Source organism: Biomphalaria glabrata, chromosome 8 (genome assembly GCF_947242115.1).
Source record: "Biomphalaria glabrata chromosome 8, xgBioGlab47.1, whole genome shotgun sequence".
Classification (NCBI taxonomy): Eukaryota; Metazoa; Mollusca; class Gastropoda; family Planorbidae; genus Biomphalaria; species Biomphalaria glabrata.
In genome coordinates, this window is record NC_074718.1 from 16,518,749 (window position 1) to 16,542,050 (window position 23,302).

Genomic DNA, 23,302 nt, shown 5'->3' on the forward strand with positions numbered 1-23,302 from the left:
AAAGTTAACTTTCAAATATAAGTCCAGGTTTAACATTGAGAGGAGCACCTAGTTGTAGATGAAGCTCACTCAATTAATAGATCTAGAGATCCACTAACTTGACTGTCAGTAGACAGGATTGAACTACTGTTGGGCGCCACTTGTTAAGACACAAGACTCTACAAAAATAAACAAGCACTCTCAGGTTCTATTTTATAATCACTTTAATATTCTGATAAAGAATGTTATCCTAATATTGGAAACTCTGTTCATGTTCATATTTTCAGGCTACCAATTTGTATAACCTCCCTTCCATTCAATACCCACATTCGCACCATGCTGCGTTACATCCATAACATTGACTTTTTTAGAATGTGCAAGTAGATGTGTTTTAAACATGTATAATGAAAATCCTATACTCTTAAGCGAGCAATTCTTGTATGTATGTATATATATATATATATATATATATATATATATATATATATATATATATATATATATATTTTATTTCAAAAACGGCTCTAACGATTTTCTTAAAAATTTCAAGGTACGTGCATATTAGTGAGAAAAAAATTCTCGACTCATTGGCCACATCGGGAAAACTCGAGGTCGACCGTTATATCGGTTTGAAAATGTCTCATTATCGAAAAATTAATTTTGGCTAGAATGAAAATTTTCCATGACGTAAACGGGAAAAACGCTGCTTACGTCACTAGGCTTATCGCAGTATACTAAAATATTTCTTTGCAAACAAGAACAAGTTTTAAAGAACCATTAGACCTAATTAAACATTTGCGCACCATCTTACTGTAGATTGATTTATTATAGAACTATGAAAGAAAAGTAATGAAATTAAATGTGCCGATGTATGATTAGTTATTGTGTTTTAAGTGCTTAATAAATTGTTTACTCTTTAATTGCGTAGAGTGGTGAAGATACCTTTTACATTGTTATTTATTTTGCTGGTGACCTCCAGCTGTCTCGTTCTGTGCTATCTTCTATGTCAGCTAAGGCAAGTTGGCGCCTAAACTTTTAAGCGTTACGGTGTTACGTCGACCACTTTTTAGCTCACCAAAAAAGACTGCCTTTGGCATACGTTCGTCTGAGATTCGTCTCCCATACAGGATACTGCTCTGTCCAGCGTAACTGTCGGACTTAAAGAATTCCATCTATACAAAGGACGCGGATACACATTTGAGACCAAAATAAAATCTGCAGCCGAGGACAGACGTAGACGCTAAAAGAAAATCTTAATCGATCACCGCGGACAATGGTTATGCTTGCCCTGTATGTGGCAAAATATGTAGGTCACAGCTGCAATCCTCATTAATTTTCGGACTCGAAGACAAACCTTATTATTATTATTATTTTGCTGGTGAATTATTACCATGTGTTCATGCTTCGGTGTCTACTGTCCTGTACCAAAACAAAGGAAATGGTCATAACACAGCTTCTCTGCGCCTTACTTGCGAACTTCTTATAGTCCCACAGTCAGGCTGGGCAGGGCACGTATCCCGTATGGGGGACGAACATATTTTTCGGCGTAACAGAGGTGCCCCACGGAAACGTTTCTTTAGAAAACTAATGCAATGATTTAAGTCTATTAAGAAAAAAATTGCCATTTTACTTTGTCACAAAGTGCCTATTTTACCCTATAACGTAGAGATTTGCGTCACTTCATGTTTCGTACTAAAGCCATAATGAATGTATACTAATTCCATAATTAAATGTCTGAACGTAACCATCTGAGAAGTAACACTGCAAAGACTTTCTTCCAAGCCAATAATAGTAGGCCTACAGTAGTTATACGCAAAAGATGAATTGTAAAACTATAAGACGGATGTGAGATGTGGTTGGTCTAGACTATAGGAGGACTTAAGAGACTTTATATTTAATCGCCATGTGCAATTACATTTAGAACTAACAGAACACTAAAGCAACTCTTCAGATTAGTAGTCTTTATCTGATCGTTCATTTTCGTAATTACAACAATAGCCCAATAGTTTTACGCGAAAGAAGCAATGTAAAACGTTAAGACGTGAGCTGTGGTTTTCTATAGGCTTACTGTTGGGGGGACTTTCTATTCAAATCGCCATGTACTATTACATTGAGAACTGACAGAACGAAAAAGCTACTATTCGGATCGATAGTCTTTACCCCATCGTTCATTTTCGTAATTACAACAATATTCCCAAAATGACTTCGGGTATATATCCTTCCTTCACAAATTATTCATCCGAGCGAGGCTCGGTCACCTGATATTAAATCATAATGTGTATAATTGTTACCGAAATATAGGCAAGACAACGTTCTAATAATAAAATGTATGAACACAACTTAGACACTTACAACTATTTCTACCAAAGTGGTTAGTAACATTCTAGTTATGATTTTTACAAGGCAATTTTAGTGCTGTGTAAAATTGCTCACAATTGTCTCTAAGATTGTTAGATAACAATCAAAATGTAGCCATTCATGTAATCAGACCATCATTCTTACATTGAACTACAATTAAGACATTATATCATGACAAAGAGAAATGGTAACTTTAAAGAAATAATATGAAGATTTCTTTAAGTCATATCTTCAATTTTAAAAATGTATAGATTAATAAATGCAGCTTCATAGCGTTTTCTTCACATATAGCAATGAAAATTAGATCAATGATATTGTGATAAATGTAAAACTTGATTGAAGATGATTACACCAAAAGACTTTTATTATAAAATGCAAGCTGAAGCTTCATCAATGTATCAAAAGTAAAAAAGGACAAGCCATTCATTCTAATTATAAATTATAACACAAAACATAAAGATCTTTCTTTTCTATACAAAATACATCAGAACCCTATTAGCAAACATTCAACATTCTTTTTTAAATGCTTCAGACTATTGTGAATTTACAATCACATACACATTCACTAATGACATATTGTATGAAAAGTCAACTAACTGTACACAATTTTTTAGTTATTTACCACATTTACAAAATGAGTATTAAGTAAAGAAACATCTTTATTTTCTAAATTATTTTTATCCACATTTTATTGCACACATAGTTTGTCTCTTTTTATGCCTAAATTTATAATGATTAAAGAAAAAATCGTGTACAATTTCATGCTTTCTTTTTGCTTGAGCTATAGGGGAACATGGACACTCACAGCTCTGACATTTTACAATTACTGTATACCAGACAAAAGGGAAAATAGGTGTTTATATTCTCCCTTTCATAAAGTATTGAAGTTTTTATTTATTCACATCATTATTATAAAATGATTAATGTAAATATATATCTACTTAGTCTCTATAAATATTTAGTTAGAAAGTTATCCTCACATGTATGAATCAGACCGGTTTTTGCTCTATACTCTTATGATCAGATTATCAATAAGACAGTGTTTCCCATAATGTGGTACGCATACCCCCCAGGTGTAGCATATCCCCCAGGTGTACGGTAAGAGTTTTTAGGGGGTAGGGGTTGCACATAGTTAACTAAATTTAAAAAAAAACAAACATTTAGTTTATAAATTAGAATAAGATCATACATTTTAAATACTTTTTATTATTTGTTTTAAGTTTTTACAAACTCAAATACTGCTCTATTTTACATTTTAAGACGAATTTCTACAAAGATCAGGAAATGGATAGGGATGTTACAGCTTCAGTGGACACGCCCACTTTTTCAATGTAAAAACTATGTTTCCATTTTTTTTAGAATATGCATGATGTGTCTCTGATGCATGCAAAAAATAAAATCACTAATTGAATACTTGTGATAGATTAATTATTATTTTGTGTATGTAGGCCTACAAAAAAAATAATATTAAATTTTGAATTTTATTAAAATATATATAAATCCTTTTTGTGAGGGGGCGAGGAGGGGTACTCAGCCTTACCAAAATTCTAGAAGGGGTACGCATAAGTCAAAAGTTTGGGAAACACTGCAATAGAGAGACTATTGTTATGGATATGAGACATTTGTGTGTCTCAGTGGAAAAAGTCATTTGATTACTCCTATATATATGACCAGTAACTGTATTGCTGTTTTAAACTGTTCATTCTTTCTTTTTTTTAAATGTTTATTGCCTTTATTTATGCATTTGTAAATCATCTTTTTTTTTTAAAATAAAGTCCTATGTAATTTGTTTAACTTGGTAGATTAATTACTTAGAGGCAGTAATTAGTAGCCTAAGTAATATAGTTAGGAACCACTAAATACTGCTGGACTAACTTGCCAGTATGAAGAGCACTAATCTGACTACCAAATCCTAGCACAAGGTAACAAGGGTGCTTGTCAATGTATTTATGGTGAGAAATCTTTATAACCTATATTATATTAGGAGGACTTGTTTAATTGGAAAGATCAGTGTGTCTACCCTTAAAGCCTACTCATGTAAGAAGCTTTGTTGTTATATAATTGGAGTATTTTATTTTATTGTACAGTGTTAAATTTTGGCTGTTATGATTAAATTAATATTTTATTTAGTAAATGTTCACATTAGTCTACATATATTGAATTTGTATTATATTTTTGTACAAGTATTGTTTTAATGCTTTGGGTTGCCTGGCCTTTAAGCCCATAAAATGTCAGAAACATAGCAGCCAACTTTTGAATTTGTATGAAACAGGAAAAAAAGTCTAGGATACAAGTTAGATGAGTGGGTTATGAAAATCATCAAGCAAAAAGAAGAAAGAGATGATAAAGAAAAGGAGAGAAAATGCAAGAGAGAAAGTGACAAATTCGAGAGGACAAAATGAGATTAAAAAGGACATTGGAAGAGAAACAAGTGAAAAGCTCAAATAAACTGAGAAGTCTAAGGACTGAGTTCTGGTCAGTCTGGGTCTCCTGTTAACTTTAGAGAAGCATTGGAGCCAGTCAGGTTGTTGACTTGAAGATTTATTTGTTTTGCTTTATGAGAAGTCTTTTATTTTATTGGATTGTAACTAAATGTTAATGTGGCCTTTAGTTTCTAGAGTTGAAGTATAGAGTACTATTGACTTTAATAACTTTTGTAACTATTATTCAGTCCATGGAATATGGCTCTATAGAATATTAATTTATATTGAATATTTCATTTGCCAGAATTGTGCCTGTATTTTATTTATATTTTCTATAAACAAGTTATATGTCAGTAAATCAACATTCTGAATCTTCATTCTAACTTTATATTAGTTATCACAGTTATATTCATAACTAGGTTACAATAGGTAGTGATAATTGAAGTACATATACATATATCAAGAGCAACCTGACATTTTGGGGAGCATGCAAAACAACTACATGCAATGGATACATCAATCTCCAGTGATGTAACAATTGTACCAAAACAGTGAAGTTGCATATTGTATCCAGTTATAGATCTGCCTATGCAATTGTAGCATAGCAGTTGGAATTTCAGTGTGAGATAAAAGATGAATACACTGTAACCTGAAGCAAAACATTGTATCCAGAAAATGCAGATCTAAAGCCTAAAATGCAGAGTGTGGATGAAAAGATGACAGTACATGTACTAAAAAAGGATTTTAAGTCCATCCTGAGCTTAAACTCATCATCTGCATTTTAGGCTTTTGTTAAATCTAATAATAATGATTTTAACATGCCTAATGTGTTCACTATTTATATTTAATTGCATGCTTTTGTACCCTCCAAATAAAAGTATATATGCATGGCCATTTAAATATTTCTCCTCCTAATTGGATTACCTATTAGCTAATTCTTTGAATTATACTGAATTTTCTTTAACTGGCTTATGTGTTCCTGAAGAAGCTGCTGTTAAATATCATATTTATACATTTAACTCTTGTGGTACGTTCTATGTGCCGCGTATATGTAAAGGCCATTATTTTATATTTTATTCTCATAATTGGATTACCTGTTGGATTATTTGCTTTGATTAGACTAAAAGAAATCACAGGATTGGATTACCCATGGATTATTGTCTTTAGCCTTTTGGATTACCTGTTGAATCCCTGTCACCACTCTTGTGTGACATTTATTTGAACATATTAGATATTAGTATGATTAAAGTTGCCTTGTTCCACTTAAGTCTATACTACTTTTTATCTCGTAAGTCTACAGCTAATATAACAGCACAACAGCTATCAATAGAAACAAGTGAACTACTCTGATAGCAGACTCTCCATTTATTACATATAAATAAGAAATACATAGGCTGGCAAATTCCGCCATCAATGAATATACATTTTATCACATAATCCAGTGAAATATTCTAAGTACACAATCAATATACAATATTACAGCAGAGAAAATACATGTACATCCTAGCTCTGCAGAAACCCAAACTTAACTGAGGTTTTCACCTCGTGGTCAGTTACAGACCAATAATTTTCCACGTGAAAAAGGCAGCAGCTATCAACTGATTACAATGTCACCATGAGTCTAAAACGAGTATGTGACAATCCCATTGATAGAAGCAGCAAGCTCTGTATTATTTTAATTTTGCTTATTTTTTTAATGTAACTAGTTTGTAACTATATTATTTTATTTTAATATAAAAATATCACTGAAGGAAAATGACAAAGTTTATGCATCCTCCATTCAAGATGATAGTAGCCCAGGCTGAGATGTTGGGGTTAAAGGGCAAAATGTTAAATATATAGATGCCCAAGAGAAAATGAACTGACTAGGGAAGTGGAGGAGAGAAGACATGTAAGAAAAATGGAGGACAAATGACTAGCACAAAAACATGAAATAGACAATAAAGAAATAACTGTTAACAGCAATCCCCCACAGAATAAACAATGACCTCAAATGCATGACAGAAAATGAGGAATGTAATTTACTTAAGAGCTTTTTGAAACAACTGCTACTGTTAGCAACATATCTAAGACAAGATGGCCAGTACTCACAAATGAAATGAAAATATTTATAATATAAATGAAATTGATACAGACACAGACTATGACTTTGTTAAGGGTGAGCTCCTAAAACAATCCCCAACTCACAGACTATGACTTTGTTATGGGTGAGCTCCTAAAACAATCCCCAACTCACAGAAGAAGTCTGCCAAAAACTGTAGCATGAACTTTTCCCAAAGACGGATGATATGAAAGATTTCTATGTCCATTTGAAATGGGCATTTCATAATTGGCTTAAGATATCTCAAACCCCAATGACAGTAGAGAGTATAATTGACCTTATACTGAGAGATAGACTCTACATTATGCTTTTTTCTGAAGCACTAAAAATATTTTATTATGAAAGCCAACTTCAGCCCCAGAGGTCTTAGACTGTATAGACCGATTCAGAGATGCCTCGAAAAGCTCAACAAATATTGTAAAGGAAATAACAGGGTAATTAATAATGATATTCCATATGTAGCATTTGGTACCACTGGTCAATCTATCAGTCATTGTCCTATTAATATAACCATAGATGGGACACAAGTAATATGCTATAGTTGTGGAATGGGTGAAGATATTGCTCAATGATGTCAAGTAAAGCTAAATGAGAACAGAGGTCCAACACAGCAATGACTATGAACATTACCAGAAATGATGCAACAAGGTGTATTATTTGTACATCATACTGATACATTAGATTTTATAGAATATAAGGATAGATCATTAGGAGGATTGAAAATGGTTGAGGCATTGCTAAGAGATTGAAAATTTACTGTAATGAGAGATACAGGGGTGAGCATAATTGGCGTACGAGAAATATTAAAAGAAAGTTGGAAGATAGATGTGTTTTTTACTTCAAAATTAATAGACGGACAAACCTTTCAGTAACCACTTGCTTGGATAGACAATGATATTCCATTTTTAAAATGAGTTTTTGTGGCAGCAAATTTCATGGATATCATTATTAAAAATATTGATCAGGCTAAGACATTTTATATAGTGATGCTATGAAAGCAGAAGACAATAGTGTCAAACCGAAAGATAATGACAGCATTGGCTTAAGTAAGTGGATGTAATAGGACATAGATTTTAAAGAGGATCAAATAAATGGTAGTTCTTTTTTAGGGTTCCCAGTCACTTCATCCCCTGGTCACTTCATCCCCCAGTCATTTCATCCCCAATTAAATATTTTATATATAAATATGATTATGTAGAATGCTTTCCTTTTGACATTTTATGACATATTACTAATGCGTTTATGGTGTTTCCTCTTCCACTTTGTATTCTTAATGAAAAATTTATTATTATATGGTAAATCTGGATGTGTACTTATCTATAGCATAATGATCAAAGGCCAAGGTGTGATGCAAGTAGTGGGAATCTTTTAAGAGATAGAAGTGCGATTAGAATAATTATGACCATGCCTGGCTACCCGAACTGTTAGAGAAATGCCTCTGGAGTTCACATTAAGTAGTAAAGGCAGATCTATCCTAGTTTATGAAGGATATGAATTCTGGCTCAAGAAGGTGCTGAACAGAAACATGAACTGGAGATGTAGCAAATATCAAACACACAAATGTCCAGTAACATTAGTTACTGCCCAAGATGATGTAATCAATCAATCATCTACTCACAATCATGAATGTAACAGAGATAAAGCCATTGCAAAGAACGCAGTAGAAAAAATAAAGGAGAAGATGTTGGAAACCACAACAACACTGGGGGCTTGTCAGGCTAATGTAATAGTCAACTTACCTCCTTCTGTTCTGATTGCTTTGCCCAGAAAAAGTGTTATAAGCAGGACTCTCAGACAACATCGTGAACGACTCAGAAACAAAGACATTGGTAGAGCTTTGCCATCTCTTCTGGCTGATACAAACTTTGAGGTACCAACAGTGTACAAGGAGTTTCTATTATACGACTCCTTGGAGAAAAGCGAAAATAATCGATTTCTAGTTTTCTGTGACCGACAGTTACTAGAATGGCTTTGACATAGCAAATGTTGGTTTGCCGATGGTACTTTCAAGGTTGTCTCCTGTTTATTTGATCAACTCTACACAATTCACTTTCAATACACTCAGGGTGTGATTCCCCCAGTGTTGTACTGCTTGCTTCAGGACAAAACCTTACTTATGATAGATTGCTGGAAGCAATTAAAGAACTTGTACCAAATATAACACCAGAAATTATTGTTACATGCTTTGAGAAAGCGCCATGACAGCTTTACAAGAGAAGTTTCAGACATGCAGAGTAACGGGATGTTATTTTCACCTCTGTCAAGCTGTATTACGTAAAGTAAATGAATTGGGCATGAAAAGTGACTATGACAGTTGTAACGAGTTACGTGGCATGGTAAGATGTCTTTCGGCTTTGGCCTATGTACGTGAAGAACACATTAGTGATTCCTTTGAATTACTCGCCGAGTCCATGCCACAACCCGATGGGATGCCGGAACTGTTATCCTACTTCGAGCATACCTATGTACGTGGTCGCAGACAGCGTGGCAGAGGAAAAAAACTATGTACGTGGTCGCAGACAGTGTGGCAGAGGAGATAACTATGTACGTGGTGGCAGACAGCGTGGCAGAGGAGATACCTATGTACGTGGTGCCAGACAGCATGGCAGAGGAGATACCTATGTACGTGGTGGCAGACAGTGTGGCAGAGGAGATACCTATGTACGTGGTGGCAGACAGTGTGGCAGAGGAGATAACTATGCTTCGGCTTTATTCCCTTGAAGTACATGGAATAAATACCTGGACGTAATCGGTGGTGTTGCAGGAACAAAATATCAGGGGATGAAGTGACCGGGGGATGAAGTGACCAGGGGATGAAATGGCCAGGGGGTGAAATGACCGGGGATGAAGTGACTGGGAATGAAGTGACCGGGAATGAAGTGACCAGGAAAGAAGTGACCAGGGATGAAGTGACCGGTCACCCTTTTTTAGATTTTGGGAAAAAGAAAAATAGGGATGGACAAAGAAAAGAAGAAGGGATTGATATCACTTATAGTTGAAGAAGGTCTAGTATACAGAGAAGTTGAAAGAAAAGATAACTATTGGGTAATATTACACAACTTGTAATCCCTATGAATGGACATGAAATAGTTTTTTGAATTAGGACACTACACCCTAAGCTGGACATGTCATTAAATAGAACCAAGTATCGAGTATATTCACATTTATATTGGCCTGGTGTTGATAAGTATATGAAAATGTGCATTAAAACTTGTGACATTTGTCAAAGAGGTAGACACCCAGGGAAAGCTGGGAAAGCAGAACTAGGGCAAATCAAAATTATTTCTACTCCATCCTGTCAAGTTCTTGAGCAGAAAACTGCTTCCCAGAGAACAACGGTATTCAGTAATAGAGAGAATGCCTGGCCATTTTTTTTTTTTCAGAGGGAAGGGTGTATCTAACACTTGTCCAGATATTTATATGGGGCTAAATTTTACATTTACAATTCAATGTGACCATAGACCACTGGCATTTTTAAAGAGTGCGCCATATTGAAATAATAGAATTTGTCGTTGAGCTCTGTTATTACTATCAATTAATTTTAATGACAAGGTTACATTTGGTAGTGAAACCTGACAAGAAACAAGTGACAGCTAAAATAAAAAGAGAAGCAAATGCTAGCTAAAATAAAAAGAGAAGAAAGTGACAATAAAATAAAAAGAGAAGCAAGTGACAGGTAAAATAAAAAGAGAAGAAAGTGACAGGTAAAATAAAAAGAGAAGAAAGTGACAGGTAAAATAAAAAGAGAAGAAAGTGACAGGTAAAATAAAAAGAGAAGCAAGTGACAGGTAAAATAAAAAGAGATGCAAGTGACAGGTAAAATAAAAAGAGAAGAAAAAAACAGGTAAAATAAAAAGAGAAGAAAAAAACAGGTAAAATAAAAAGAGAAGAAAGTGACAGGTAAAATAAAAAGAGAAGAAAGTGACAGGTAAAATAAAAAGAGAAGAAAGTGACAGGTAAAATAAAAAGAGAAGAAAGTGACAGGTAAAATAAAAAGAAAAGCAAGTGACAGCTAAATAAAAAAAAAATTACTAAAAGAGGAGAGAGAGAGAGAGAGAGACAGTGACCGGGCGCGCTCTGCTAGTAGAGCGCACGCACGTAGGTGAGGTCATGTCAGTACGTTATCATACATGCGGATAGACAACTGCCAAATAATTGACCTGAAAAACTAGAGGCCTTTGATGGGAAGTTTTACCATGAGAAGCAAATGACAGCTAAAATAAAAAGAGAAGAAGAATCAAGAGCCAAGATTAGAATGCTGAAAAATGATAGCAGAAAGAAAGAAGTTGGTGGGTGAACAAGAAAGTTAAGATACGAGACAGAGAAATAAGATAAAATCCAGTCCAAAGTTTGTTGAGGACACCAAAAAAAAAATGGACTTGAAAGAGAAGCGCACCAAGAATGGGCCAAACAGGTTCTTAGTTTTGTTGGGCTGAGCACTTAATGCAGTGCAAATTCTCAGTGACAAGGACACTGCTGGTTATGTGAGTTAAAGGAAAAAAAAGCTTTGTTATTATAAATGTAGCCGAGACAACTACAAACAAAGATTCCACAAATTGAAACCACCAACTGACTACTATATGAACAATTTATTGGTGAAGTGCTAATCTCATTCTTGAAAAGGTTTCCAGCATCCAGAGGCAGTACGATTAAGGAACATCAAGGCTGCATCCATTGTGACAGCAATGTCAATGAGGTTGCCCATAATCATACAAACAACATTTCTTGTAAGAAGTATTTCAACAAACACTTCACCAGATGGAAATCAACCTGTTTCATGTGCGTACCTACCTGAAAGCCAAGATACTATTGAACGATAACATCAAATGCTTAAAACCTTGATACGGACAAACACTGAGACAGAGACATGCATGGGGTGAAAACACTGACTTCTTACTTCTAATATTTTCTTTTTAATTTAAAGAATGTAAAGAAACCTGACAGCTACTACTTTTTTTTTAAAGCAAGTCAAGAATTCTTTGTGAAAATTTGTCATTCAATTTGGTTTATTCCACATAGAAAGGTCATTTGTTTTTCTTTAAATTAATTATAAATGTTATTTTGGCACATTTTGTAACAGAATAATTCTTTTATGGCATGTAAGGACTGAGAACAAATTATTTTTGATAAATATCACAATTAAATAGCATACCCAGTTACACATTTTCATATAATGGAGGTGAATCTATTAATAGCAACCTTTCTTGCATATCCAATGTACATAACAGGTAAGTATTGAAAAGTTATACATTTTTAAAACCAGATACTCACTTTCAGTGTTGTGTGTTTGAGGGAAGTAACCTTAGTTTTAAAAGTGTTTTCACATTTAACAGACACAGACAGACTTGACAAGAGGCCAGTCAAAAGAAAGAAATAGTGACAATTAGCTGTATAGGTCAAAGGGCGACTCGATACTCGAGGCTAAGGGCAGACTAAGAAACTGTATTAGTGTCTAGTTGTACTTCATAGCTTATATAGAGACTGACACACACCACCTGAAGTGATTGCAGGGGCCTGTGTTGAGTGCTAGAATTTGTATTTATTTTTTTGGTGAACTGTGATTGGGAGTAGATTGCTCCAGATGTTAGGTAGGTTCTGTTCAACAGAGATCCTGTAACATGTAGGAAGTATTCTAGGGGGCCAGAGTAAGAGTAAGATAATTTTTATTAGTTTTAGTGTTACAAAGTAGTTGGCATATAGATGATTATCAATGCATTTATTTAGCAAGTTGTTAGCAATATTTTTGTTAATGTTTATTTAGAGTATGTAAAGGTACACCCAGTAGAATGAGGGACAGTCTGGGACTGTAATTGAGTTGGGGTCTACAATGGGAAATAGTGACAACAGTAGCTAGATGAGAAAAGCTAGAGAATGAGCGACTGACAATAGTCTGACCAGATGATGACAGACAGTGTGTTGAGCTCATGTAGCATTGCGATGTTGGATTCAAAAGTGACATATTAAGTTAGAGGACAGTAAAATCTATCTGACAAATTTTACGTTTCAATGGCTTTATATCAGAATGCAATAACTCATGGCATTTTAAGTGAGATGACTGAGTGAGATCGTTCTGACAAATTTTACTTTTAAATGGTTTTATATTACAATACATGGTTTCATGACGTTTTAAGCTAAAGGACTGAGTGAATTCTTTTTGACAAATTTTACATTTAAATGGTTTTTTACCGGAGTGTATTGTTTCATGGCCTTTCAAGTGAGAGGACTGAGTGAACTCTTTTTGACAAATTTTACATTTAAATGGCTTTATATCAGAATGAATTGCTAAATGGCTTTTTAAGTTTGAGGAATTATTGAATTCTTTGTGGCAAATTTGACATTTAAATGGCTTTTTACCAGAATGTATTATTTCATGGCTTTTTAAGTAAGAAGACTTTGTAAATTCTTTTTGACAAATTTCACATTTAAATGGCTTCTGACCAGAATGTATTATTTCATGACTTTTTAAATTAGAAGACTTATTGAATTCTTTGTGACAAATTTTACATTTAAATGGTTTTTGACCGGAATGTATTATCTCATGGCATTTTAAGCTAGACGACTGAGTGAATTCTTTTTGACAAACTTTACATTTAAATAGTTTTTTACCAGAATGATTAATCTCATGGCATTTTAGGCTAGATGGCTGAGTGAACTCCTTCTGACAAATTTTGCATTTAAATGGCTTTTTACCAGTATGTATTATTTCATGGCGTTTTAAATTAGATGACTGTGTGAATTCTTTCTGACAAATTTTGCATTTAAATAACTTTTTACCTAAATAAATCTCATCATTACATATTTTAGATGAAGCAGAGAAAGTTTCTGTACTTATATGAAATTGGTCAAATTTTTTTTCTGTATTCACCAGCTGCTGGTTTCTATTGTTGTAAGAAAAATTGTGCGCTTCATTTTTTGAGTTCTCTGTATAGCCATCTTTGTTAGGAGTGTTTCTTGCATACATGTCTTGCATTAAAGTCATTTCTTCATTCCAATTCACCATCTGTTTCTGTAAAATATAAAAAATAAATAGCCATTTAATACTATCTAATCTAATATATTAATAATTTAAACGGGTACTAGAGTTGTATTCATACATGTTAATTTCTAAAGAAAAAAACAACAAAATAAATTAAATGTTTTATCGTGTAACAAACAATTCAATAAATAATTTGCTTGTCTAATGTTGAGAACTTTTTTAAAAAAAAAGGGTTATGTAGTAATAGCAATAGTAGTCAATACTAAAGAAAAGCAGCATCTGAAGATTAATTTTGTAAAAGTCTTTTACCGTTGTTACTTCACAATGATCTATAAGTTCTATACAATTTAGTTTTACTTTCATTGTTTTTTTTCAAATCAAATGTTCACATTTCACATCTATGTGGTTATCCAATGTTGCAAACTGTGTTGCTCACATTGCCACACATAGGACATTTTCATGTGAACCTTTTTTTAACAAAGTTTATATCAGCTCACACTGGTACAAAATTTCTGCACATTATTAGATAAATATAGGCACTATTTAGTTCAGTGGCTAGTGTGTTGGCCTTCTATTCTTCTTCTTCATCTAGCCAGCTTTTTGCTGCTGAGCTGTGAGCTCTTTTGCAGACTGTGCCAAGGAAAAATAGTGTGTTGTTCTCTTCAGTTTCTCAGCACTGTAGTACAGGGTGTTGGTTATGTTTGGCTGAAATGGTAGTAGGGTCTGCCTAAAGTGGATTAGGAATGGACATTTAAAGAGGATGTGGTTTATGATCATTTAAGAAAGTAAAAAAAAAAACACAATTACCTTACCTGTGTCTCTTCTTCAAAAGTAGGAAGACTGGAGGACATTTTGTGTGTCTCTGAATGTAAAGAGGATTCTTTCTTCTCAATTTTTAAGACATTTTTGAGATCATTGGTAAAGTCTTGTTTCATATCATCCAACATTGATCTTGAGTGACTTTGTTCTTCAGATCCCTTTAGAAATAGAATGTGGGCTCTATATTAAAGTCTTCAATGCCTGTCATTATAGATATTTAGGGACTATATTTTTCAGGTAACAGATAAAAAAGAACTTATCTTCCCAAACAAAAGTTCTTCTTCAAAATGAAGATTATGTCTACAATGTGATTTTATAAGTCATGATAATCTAAATTATTTTGTACATCTATTTATAGGCAAAGATATGAACATGATAAGGTCCTGAACACATGTTTAGATTTACATAGAATATCTATAAAATGCCCAGCAGCACATGTGAACAAACTTATAAAAAAATAATACTCTTGATATACACTTATATTAATATTGATGACACTAGATTTACTTACTATCTAAGCAATCACATCATGATTATGTAGTACAACTTGTTAGGGTTCCTTCATTCACAAAATCTAGCCCTGTTTTCATCCCAAGATTTTATTATCAACCTCAGACCTCACTTGATATCTATGTTGATCCTAACAACTCAGTAATTACTTTTGCAAATGGAAGCAATAGCAATTATGTCCCTTTTAATTCACCAGAGGGTATCTATATAAGATACTCCTCAACAGAACCAATAAAAGTGTTAACTTATCCAAAAAAAAAACATACAATCTTTTCGTTTTTATATTTAAAAAATATTTAAAACTTAAAACCAATAATTTAATTTAGTTTTAGCATTTCAATAAAAATGTATCTTACTTGTGCCTCTTCTGCTAAAGTTAATTCATAAGTTTGCCCAGCAAAGCTGTTTTCTGGAGTATCTGACCAATCTATCTTCTCAATTTTAATGCCATTTTTGCATTCATTCATGTTTTGTTTCAAGTCATCCATACTTGCTATTAAGTGAATTAGTTCTTTAGATGTCTTTGACAACAAAATGTTTGAGTTCTATATTAAAATAACGTCATTTAATATCTAGATATTTCCTAATACTTTTATGTCACCAGATAAAACAAAAAAAAAATTGATATGGCATCATTATAGCTGTGTGACTATTCAACTGCAATAAATGCTCCTGTGAAAAACAAATAAAAAGAAATAGTTAACATTTAAGCAATTATATGATAAAAAGCAGTAAAAAAAAAACGAAAAAAAAAACAACAACCTGTCCGAACAACCGTATACAAAAATTCAAGGCTGAAGATAAAAAAAAAAAAAAAAAAGCCAAAACTCTTTAACTTACCTAAAGTAGTCAAAATATTATTAGGTGATTAGATTAGAAAATGAAATAATTTATCTAATTGACATTAAATTAAAGATTTTTATTTATTGCTATAAGGTTCTTATATTTTTATTTTAAAATATTAATTATGATTATTCCTGTTCAATACAAATAGACACTCTTGAGAGCAAACTATAATTGGAAATTATATAGGAGTTTGTTCACCTTAATTTTATCTACCCATAATATATTTTTTCTTAAAATGAGATTGAAGAAAAAGTGGGCAATATAATGAGAAAAGCATAGTCACAGAACATCAGATTGAGGATCATTTTTTAAATTATTTTGAGACAGAGTATTAGTTTATTAGAGTAGTTCAACTAAATGAAACAATATTACTAATTTAAAACATGATTTATTGCTTTAAAAAATTATTTGATAATCTTATCTGAACAATTGACTGGTATAGCAACATAAAAATGCATTTTTAATCTTAAAATATCCTGGTGTTTTTTTTCCCCTTTATTTTATATCTGTTTTATTTATAAATATCTTTCTAAGCTAAAGCATTCTAAACACCGCTAGGATGGAGGGAAGGCACCTTAGATGAAAATGTTCAAAGAGTCTTGAATGCCTCTGAGAGAGCACCCAAGTCTCAGAGCCAAAAAAAAGTGTGGTGAGAACCACTGCTTTATAAACACTGATTTTTGTTGCTAGGTGAAGAGACCTGTTTTGCCATTTTCTCAGTTTGAGATTATCAAAAGTACTGTTGGCTTTAGAAAGACATTTGTCTATTTCTCTGGACAGTGGCACATTGTAGGACACTATGCTGCCAGATAAGTAAAGTGTTCACAACATTAAGGAAATGGCCATTCACATTTATTTGTGGACCCGGTTAGTTAAAATGTTAATTCTTTAAAATTAAAGACCAACTGAAGAGGTTTAGGGGTCAATCGCAGGAATCGTTCTTATACTTATATCCAGGTATTGAGACCTTTCTTTTTCACAGATTAGGCATTCTAAATAGTTCATCCATCATGGTTTCACTTTCATGATGACCACTTTTGTCATCCAGGGGGCTGAGGGCTTTGCACTGGGGTTTTGTACTTCCTCATGTGGCTGCACACTGGGTAGGTTATTCCAGCTGGAGCTAGTGTCAATGTCCTTGCTTTTCTTCTCTGGCGCTTTCTTCTGCCAGCGCTGTTCTATTTTCCTCAGTAATTTGTGCGCCAGTTTTCAGAGCGGGACGCCATGATACACTGTCATTCTTGTAGTAAAGCATCCGCAAACCGGTTAGTTATTTCAAGCAGGTTAGTTATTTCAAGTGTTTTTGGATAAAGACCATGGACATTATATTTAAGGACTTTAAAAGTTTTAGGATTGAAATTTGGGGATCATTTTATTGTATTCTTCCAGCTAAATTAGCCTGGGAGCAATTACAATTATTTTGGATGTTATGTGAGTTTGTGTTTGGAAGAACAGTAGCCCCATTTTTCACAACGTGGCCCATTCTCCCTTTGACAGACATGTGTCCAGCACAATAACCAACTGTCTTTAGAATCTAGATCTACTTTTCTAAACTAATCATAATCATCAATCAATGTCAGATAGATCTAAATCTAGTTAGTACTAGTATGAGATATCCATTGAATGTACTAACTAAGACTAGAGTAAAGATCGTCTCATGAACACAGTCACCTCACGGTCAGCTCACTATATTTTCCTTCTTAGCTCCATTATTTTAATTGTTTTTGCTAAGCTACTACATTTGTGGTGTGTAGAAAGTAGGTCAAGGCATAAGGCTATTTTAAATCCTCATATCGCATCAGGCAATAGAAACTGATATATTTGGCTTATAAATAGGCAGGAAAACACATGATAGCTTATGCAGTGCATAGAGCCAAAGTAAAATAAATAAGGGTGTCAGCGCCTATGTACGTTTCTCAGTAAATAAGAGCCCACGGACACTGGTATAATACGCTTTAATGTCAAAATGTTATTTTTTTTTGTTTTGTTTATATAAAGTGGTACAACTATGGAAATGGGGTGGCGGTGAAACAGTGTGAAAAATCTTGGAAGAAGGTCATTTTCTTAATTATTATTGGAAGGAAGGGGTTCTTTTTGTCTAGCCCCCTTTTCATTCATTGTAACAGAAGAGACTGCCACTAGAGAGGGAAGGGAGGGAGGGATAAGTCCACTAAAAACTTGGCTGAACAGATAAGCACAACAGGTAGATGTGACCTTGGTGTATGGTGAAGTTGATTTACACTTGGCTAACTAACAAAGTAACAAAGGAGAAAGTGGGGGGGGGGGGGGGGGGGGGGGGGGGAAACTTGCTACCTACTAGCAGGCATGCAGGCCTTACTCCCAATGTCCATGGATTGGACCCAGTGGAGAACTGTATAGGGCTGATACTTCCATGTTTAAATACGCTAGCCCATAGACATCACTGTGAAGCTACGGAAAAAAATTGCACCACCATTATAATGCAGCGAAAGGGGGGGGGGAGAAAGGACTGAAATAATGATCCCTAAATGTGGAACTGCTCCAAACAAAAATTTTCTCACCCATGTCAAAATAGGCTAGAGCATAAACATTGTTTTGCAGCTAGGGAAAAAATAGCAGATGTAACATGGCTATTAATGTAATTAGGGGGAGGAGGACTAAAAAAATCATTTTAACATGAAGATTTCGACTAGTTGGGGAAGGGAGAGGGTGCGACTTGTGACATTAATAATAAACAGAAATTTAAAGGCTATAGTGAGCGTGGAAAAAGTGACAAAGAATTGTCTTATTCTTTTGTAAAAGAAAACGGCTTAAAGGAAAGAATTGTAAGATTATATTGATTTTTAAATCACTTTTATATACTGTGTCTGTGAGTTTTTAGTTTTAAAAAATTATCCATTAGGTGTGCCGACACCACCACAAGTAAACTTGAATTGTTTTTTTATAAACAGTACTAATTACCATAAATTTATAATTATTAGTCTATAGACTAGCTAAGGAGCATTTTCATGTTTTCATTTTTTTTTTCGTAAGTCTAACCATTTCTGAGAAAGAAAAAAAAAAGTCAAAAAGGGGTTCAAAAGTGTCTGCACTACACATCGACTACGATCTTTACTCTTGTAAGATCAATTAAATTTGAATGAATTTGATTTGGCTATTAAAATTACAATAATATGAATATTTATATTACATCTACTCAATACTACTACTACTAGTACTGACTACTCTAGACTCTAGTCACACTCTACTCTAGTGAGTCTTACTTTTAGGCTTAGTCACTACTCGCTCTTTCTTTAGTGACACAACTGTCATTGTCACTAGTCTAGCTAGGACTACTGTCACTACTGATCTAACTTAGAATTTAAGAGTCTGTTACTAAGAGACTAAGTTAAATACTAAAAGTTAGTAAAAGTTCACTAACTTTCACTAAGTCTAAGTCAAGTGACTAGTAGTAGTCTAAGTTAAACTTTAGTTGAAGTAGTAGATCTAGTAAGATCTAGAGATAAGTCATAAGACTAAGACATAAGATTATAATACCTAAATTTTTAATATTATAAAAATTATATTATAAATTATTTTTTTTATATAGATCTAGATGATATTAAATATTATAATAATTTATATTTATTTTAACAGAATGTAGATCTAGATCTAGCTAGAGTCTAGATCTAATTGTAAATTTGATTGTAATTATCTTCTTTTTAAAAGTAACACCTGTAATCTATAAAATAAGAAGATAAAGATTTTAAAAGTTGAGTCGTCGGTATTAGTATTACGAGGAGGTCAGATACTCTCAGATAGTGATACCTAGACCAGCCGCCATATTGTTGATAAACATATTAATCTCCCTTACCTATATTGAGCTTTTAATAACTTTTTAAAGAGAGTTTTTAGCGGCCCCCGAAAGGGGAAAAGATGCTATTAGTTTTGTGCGAAATGTCTGTCCGTCTGTCCCGTTTAGATCTCGTAAACTAGAAGAGTAAGAAGAGATATTGAAAATCCGACTTCACAATATTTTAGACCATTCAAAGTTCTGATGCAACGGCTACTTTTTTTTTCCTGAAAGCGAAAATTCTAATTTTTAAAAATCAATTATGCAAGCAGTTTTTTATAAGAAAAAGCTAATTGGTATGCATTATATGTTATACCTAATTTAAGACGAATAGTAATCTTATAAACATCATTTTCGTGAACATTTTTCTATATAGCGGAAGTTTTTTCAGAATTCGAAAATGAGATTGAGCCTAATTTTCAAAGAAATTAACTTATTTAGTTCGAACCGAGGGTCCCGGGTTCGAATCCTGGTGAAGACTGGGATTTTCAACTTCTGAGTCTACCCAGCTCTAATGGGTACCTGACATTAGTTGGGGAAAAGCAAAGGCGGTTGGTCGTTGTGCTGGCTACATGACACCCTCGTTAACCGTAGGCCACAACGACAGATGAACTTTACATCATCTGCCCTATAGACCACAAACTAGTTAGGCCAGGTTCACATCTAACTTTACATTCACTTTCACGTATCCTTTGATCTGCGGGACGGTTGGGGCACTACACAAGATCTGTTAACCTTCTTTCTCCATTCTTATCTCTCATTTGTCTTTGATATAATTTCATTCGGATGTTCTTTCTGAAAATATTGAAGCCTACCTGGGTGGACCACTGGTCGTGCGGTTTGCGCGCTGGACTGTCGTTTGGATTTATCGACGATCGAAGGTTCAAACCATGCCTGCTCCCATCCCCCGTCGTCCTGCGGGAGGTTTGGACTAGGAAGTAAACTATCTTCAACTCTGAAGGATTATCCGAATTATGTAAAACATTTTACTTCGGGGGCCGATTTTGAGTTTGTGTTTCCACACAAACTGTCTTTTGTAACCTTGTTTTGTTTTGTTCTTATGTTGTCAACCTATGTTTTTTTTTTTTTTTTTTACGGTTATTTGATGAAATGAAGGTCTACCAATCACAAGAAATAAAATATTAATATAAATTGATGACATTGTTTTTTTCTCACCTTATGAAATTATTAATTAAAAAAAAATATCTGGTTAACAATTAAATCTTTAATGATCTATTAAGTCACTGTCTCCATCTCAAAGTTGGTGCCTTTCATAATCCTACTCAGTTACTTGATAAAAGAATCAGTAAGGAGCAGTCATTATAGGCAAGCAGTCTGTTAACGGCGGTCTTTGAATGTAGTCACTTGTGAAAGTTATTGTAAAATTAAATAACTTTTACTTACGCAGCCTGCGACGCATAATGTGCATTTCATGAAGGGATCATGTCTCCAATCAAGACATTCTGAAACTTACCAATATGCACAGCATTTACGCTCATCTGACACTAAGAATATGCTGGCTCGGAAATGTCAACCGCATGACAGATTCAAGAATTCCTAAATACATTTTATATGCTGAGTTTGCGGAGGAAGTCAAATCCAAGAGACGCCCAAAACTAACCTTTAGAAATGCCTGCAAGCGAGACACGAGAACTCAATGAGGACCACAGGCATATAAATGAAAGTTATGTGGAAGGAAATAGCCCAAGGCAGAACAGCATGGAGACAGACTGCGTGCTGGTACGAACCTCGTCGAGAGCCAAAAAACAAAACAAAAAAAAAAAAACAAATGAAGTGACCTTAGTCAAGAGAAAGAAAGCTGCCCTCTAGCCCAGAAAAAGATGCATACACACGCACGAATTGTTGCAAGCTCAACCGATCCAGAATTAGCTTGATCAGTCACACCAGATTCTGCCTGTCTCAAGACGAAACCAAAACCAGAGACTCATCTGGGCGCATCCATTGTCTTCCGAGTTAGAAAGAGCTGTATCAGGATAATGCACTTTAAGCTCAGAATGCAGGAAAAAAAATTGTTAGCGCCGGTATGCGACTTTTCGGCGCCGGTCGATTTTCTTTAACAAAACACTATACAATTTGTATTAAACAAATGCTATGAGAAATAAATCCCTAAATATAAAAAAAAAATAACACATAAAAAAAAGCATATTAAAAAAAATAATACAAAGTTTTAAATAGTTTACGAATTGGATTGTTTACACAAAAAAAAGCTCATGAATCGTTTGTTTCTTTACTAGATATATGCTCATATTGTAATGAGTTTACATGCCATTTCATGTTAGCAACTGCACCAGTCAATGAAATTTATGCCTACAGTCATTATGATTAAACGAGGGGTGCACCGGATAGTACTTTTTGATATTCAGCCGGGGCTGGATATGGCCGAATAGTAAAAAATTATATTCGGCCGGAGTCGGATACCTACATGTCTTTTAAATTGCTTGTGTTGCTGAGTTGTTTTTTTTTTTTTTTTGCAAAAGTGTTAACATATCTATATTCGTAATATTTTTTTCCTTTTATTTACCTTATTACTTTGAACGCTGTTAATGCTTGACGAATTAAAGCTTAACAGTATTTATTAACAGGTAAGCCTATCACAAACTAATTTGTGTAACATGAGAGTGTATGTATGTACGAGTCCACCAACTGTAAAGGATGGGGGGAGGAATAGTCAATGAAAAATATATGTCAATATATATTTAACTAGTTACTAGTGTAAATCTCTCAAAGGTAAGGTGCAATCTGGCTTTTATAGTGGGTGTATGTATGTGTTCATGAATTTCAGACCAACAACTGGTCATTCGGTTTGTAATTTAAAGTCCAAGGACCGCTTCTGATCTAGACCTGACCTAGTGCCATCCCTGAACACCTGCTTACATATATATATATACTAGACATATGTTACCCGCGACCCGCGGGTCTTTATTTGCGCATTACTTTCGATATAGTCACTGAGAGTGTTTTGTAAACAATTAAACGAAATAATAATGTAATAAGTAAAGCGAATGTGTCAATGTAAAAATAGTGTGAATGAAGCTATCAAATCAAAATAGCTAATAGGCTTAAATCCATTTGTTCAAATTAAAACATTTGCTTGTAGGCCTACATATATTTGATTAAAATTTGAGACGAATAGACTTAATTTTGTATGTTCATGTGTTACAGTATAAAGTAGATCTTGAGGTAGACATAGATCTAAATCTACACTAATCTAGAGGCTTTTATAGAGTTCATTCTGTGTTGCGCATGCGTAACCTTTTTTCATGAATGAATATAGGCCTATCTCAACACGGCTACGCATCTTTATTTAGCGAACAGCGAACGAATGTATTAAAAATGCTTTAGAAAAACAAATTTTAATGCTAATTTGATTAAAATATGAAATGAATGGACAATAATTAGTATGTTTATGTGTTAAAGCTTAAAACTATTTTTGCGAAAAGAAGTTTTAATTATCATCT

The 23,302-nt window shown here is 33.8% G+C and overlaps 1 protein-coding gene across 4 annotated transcripts; it reads right to left on the minus strand.

The window, feature by feature from the left end:
• Positions 1 to 185: 185 nt before the first annotated feature.
• On the minus strand, positions 186 to 19,826 carry LOC106061568 (zinc finger protein 665-like). Of its 4 annotated transcripts, XR_008779379.1 has the most exons (5): positions 19,255 to 19,345; positions 15,523 to 15,838; positions 14,650 to 14,814; positions 9,480 to 13,867; positions 186 to 9,322 (listed from the first exon to the last, which is right to left on the minus strand). XR_008779379.1 is itself a non-coding variant. In XM_056038332.1 (4 exons), exons 2-4 carry the CDS (start codon positions 15,652 to 15,654, stop codon positions 12,827 to 12,829), a joined length of 1,338 nt encoding a protein of 445 aa, XP_055894307.1. In that variant the 5' UTR covers positions 15,655 to 15,838; positions 19,799 to 19,826; the 3' UTR covers positions 186 to 12,826. The 4 variants fall into 4 exon arrangements, 3 of the variants coding, with proteins under 3 accessions (XP_055894307.1, XP_055894306.1, XP_055894305.1); XM_056038332.1 differs by lacking the exon at positions 19,255 to 19,345 and adding an exon at positions 19,799 to 19,826 and having other exon boundaries at positions 186 to 13,867; XM_056038331.1 differs by lacking the exon at positions 19,255 to 19,345 and adding an exon at positions 19,706 to 19,821 and having other exon boundaries at positions 186 to 13,867.
• Between the last annotated feature and the right edge of the window lie 3,476 nt (positions 19,827 to 23,302).

Bases quoted from the DNA above. Each gene is read 5' to 3' on its own strand.
- LOC106061568 (XM_056038332.1), bottom strand. From the start codon at position 15,654: ATGGATGACTTGAAACAAAACATGAATGAATGCAAAAATGGCATTAAA. The intron at 14,815-15,522 runs GTAAGATACATT...CTATTTCTAAAG, and splicing joins CTTTAGCAGAAGAGGCACAA to GGATCTGAAGAACAAAGTCA. The intron at 13,868-14,649 runs GTAAGGTAATTG...TATATTTTACAG, and splicing joins CTTTTGAAGAAGAGACACAG to AAACAGATGGTGAATTGGAA.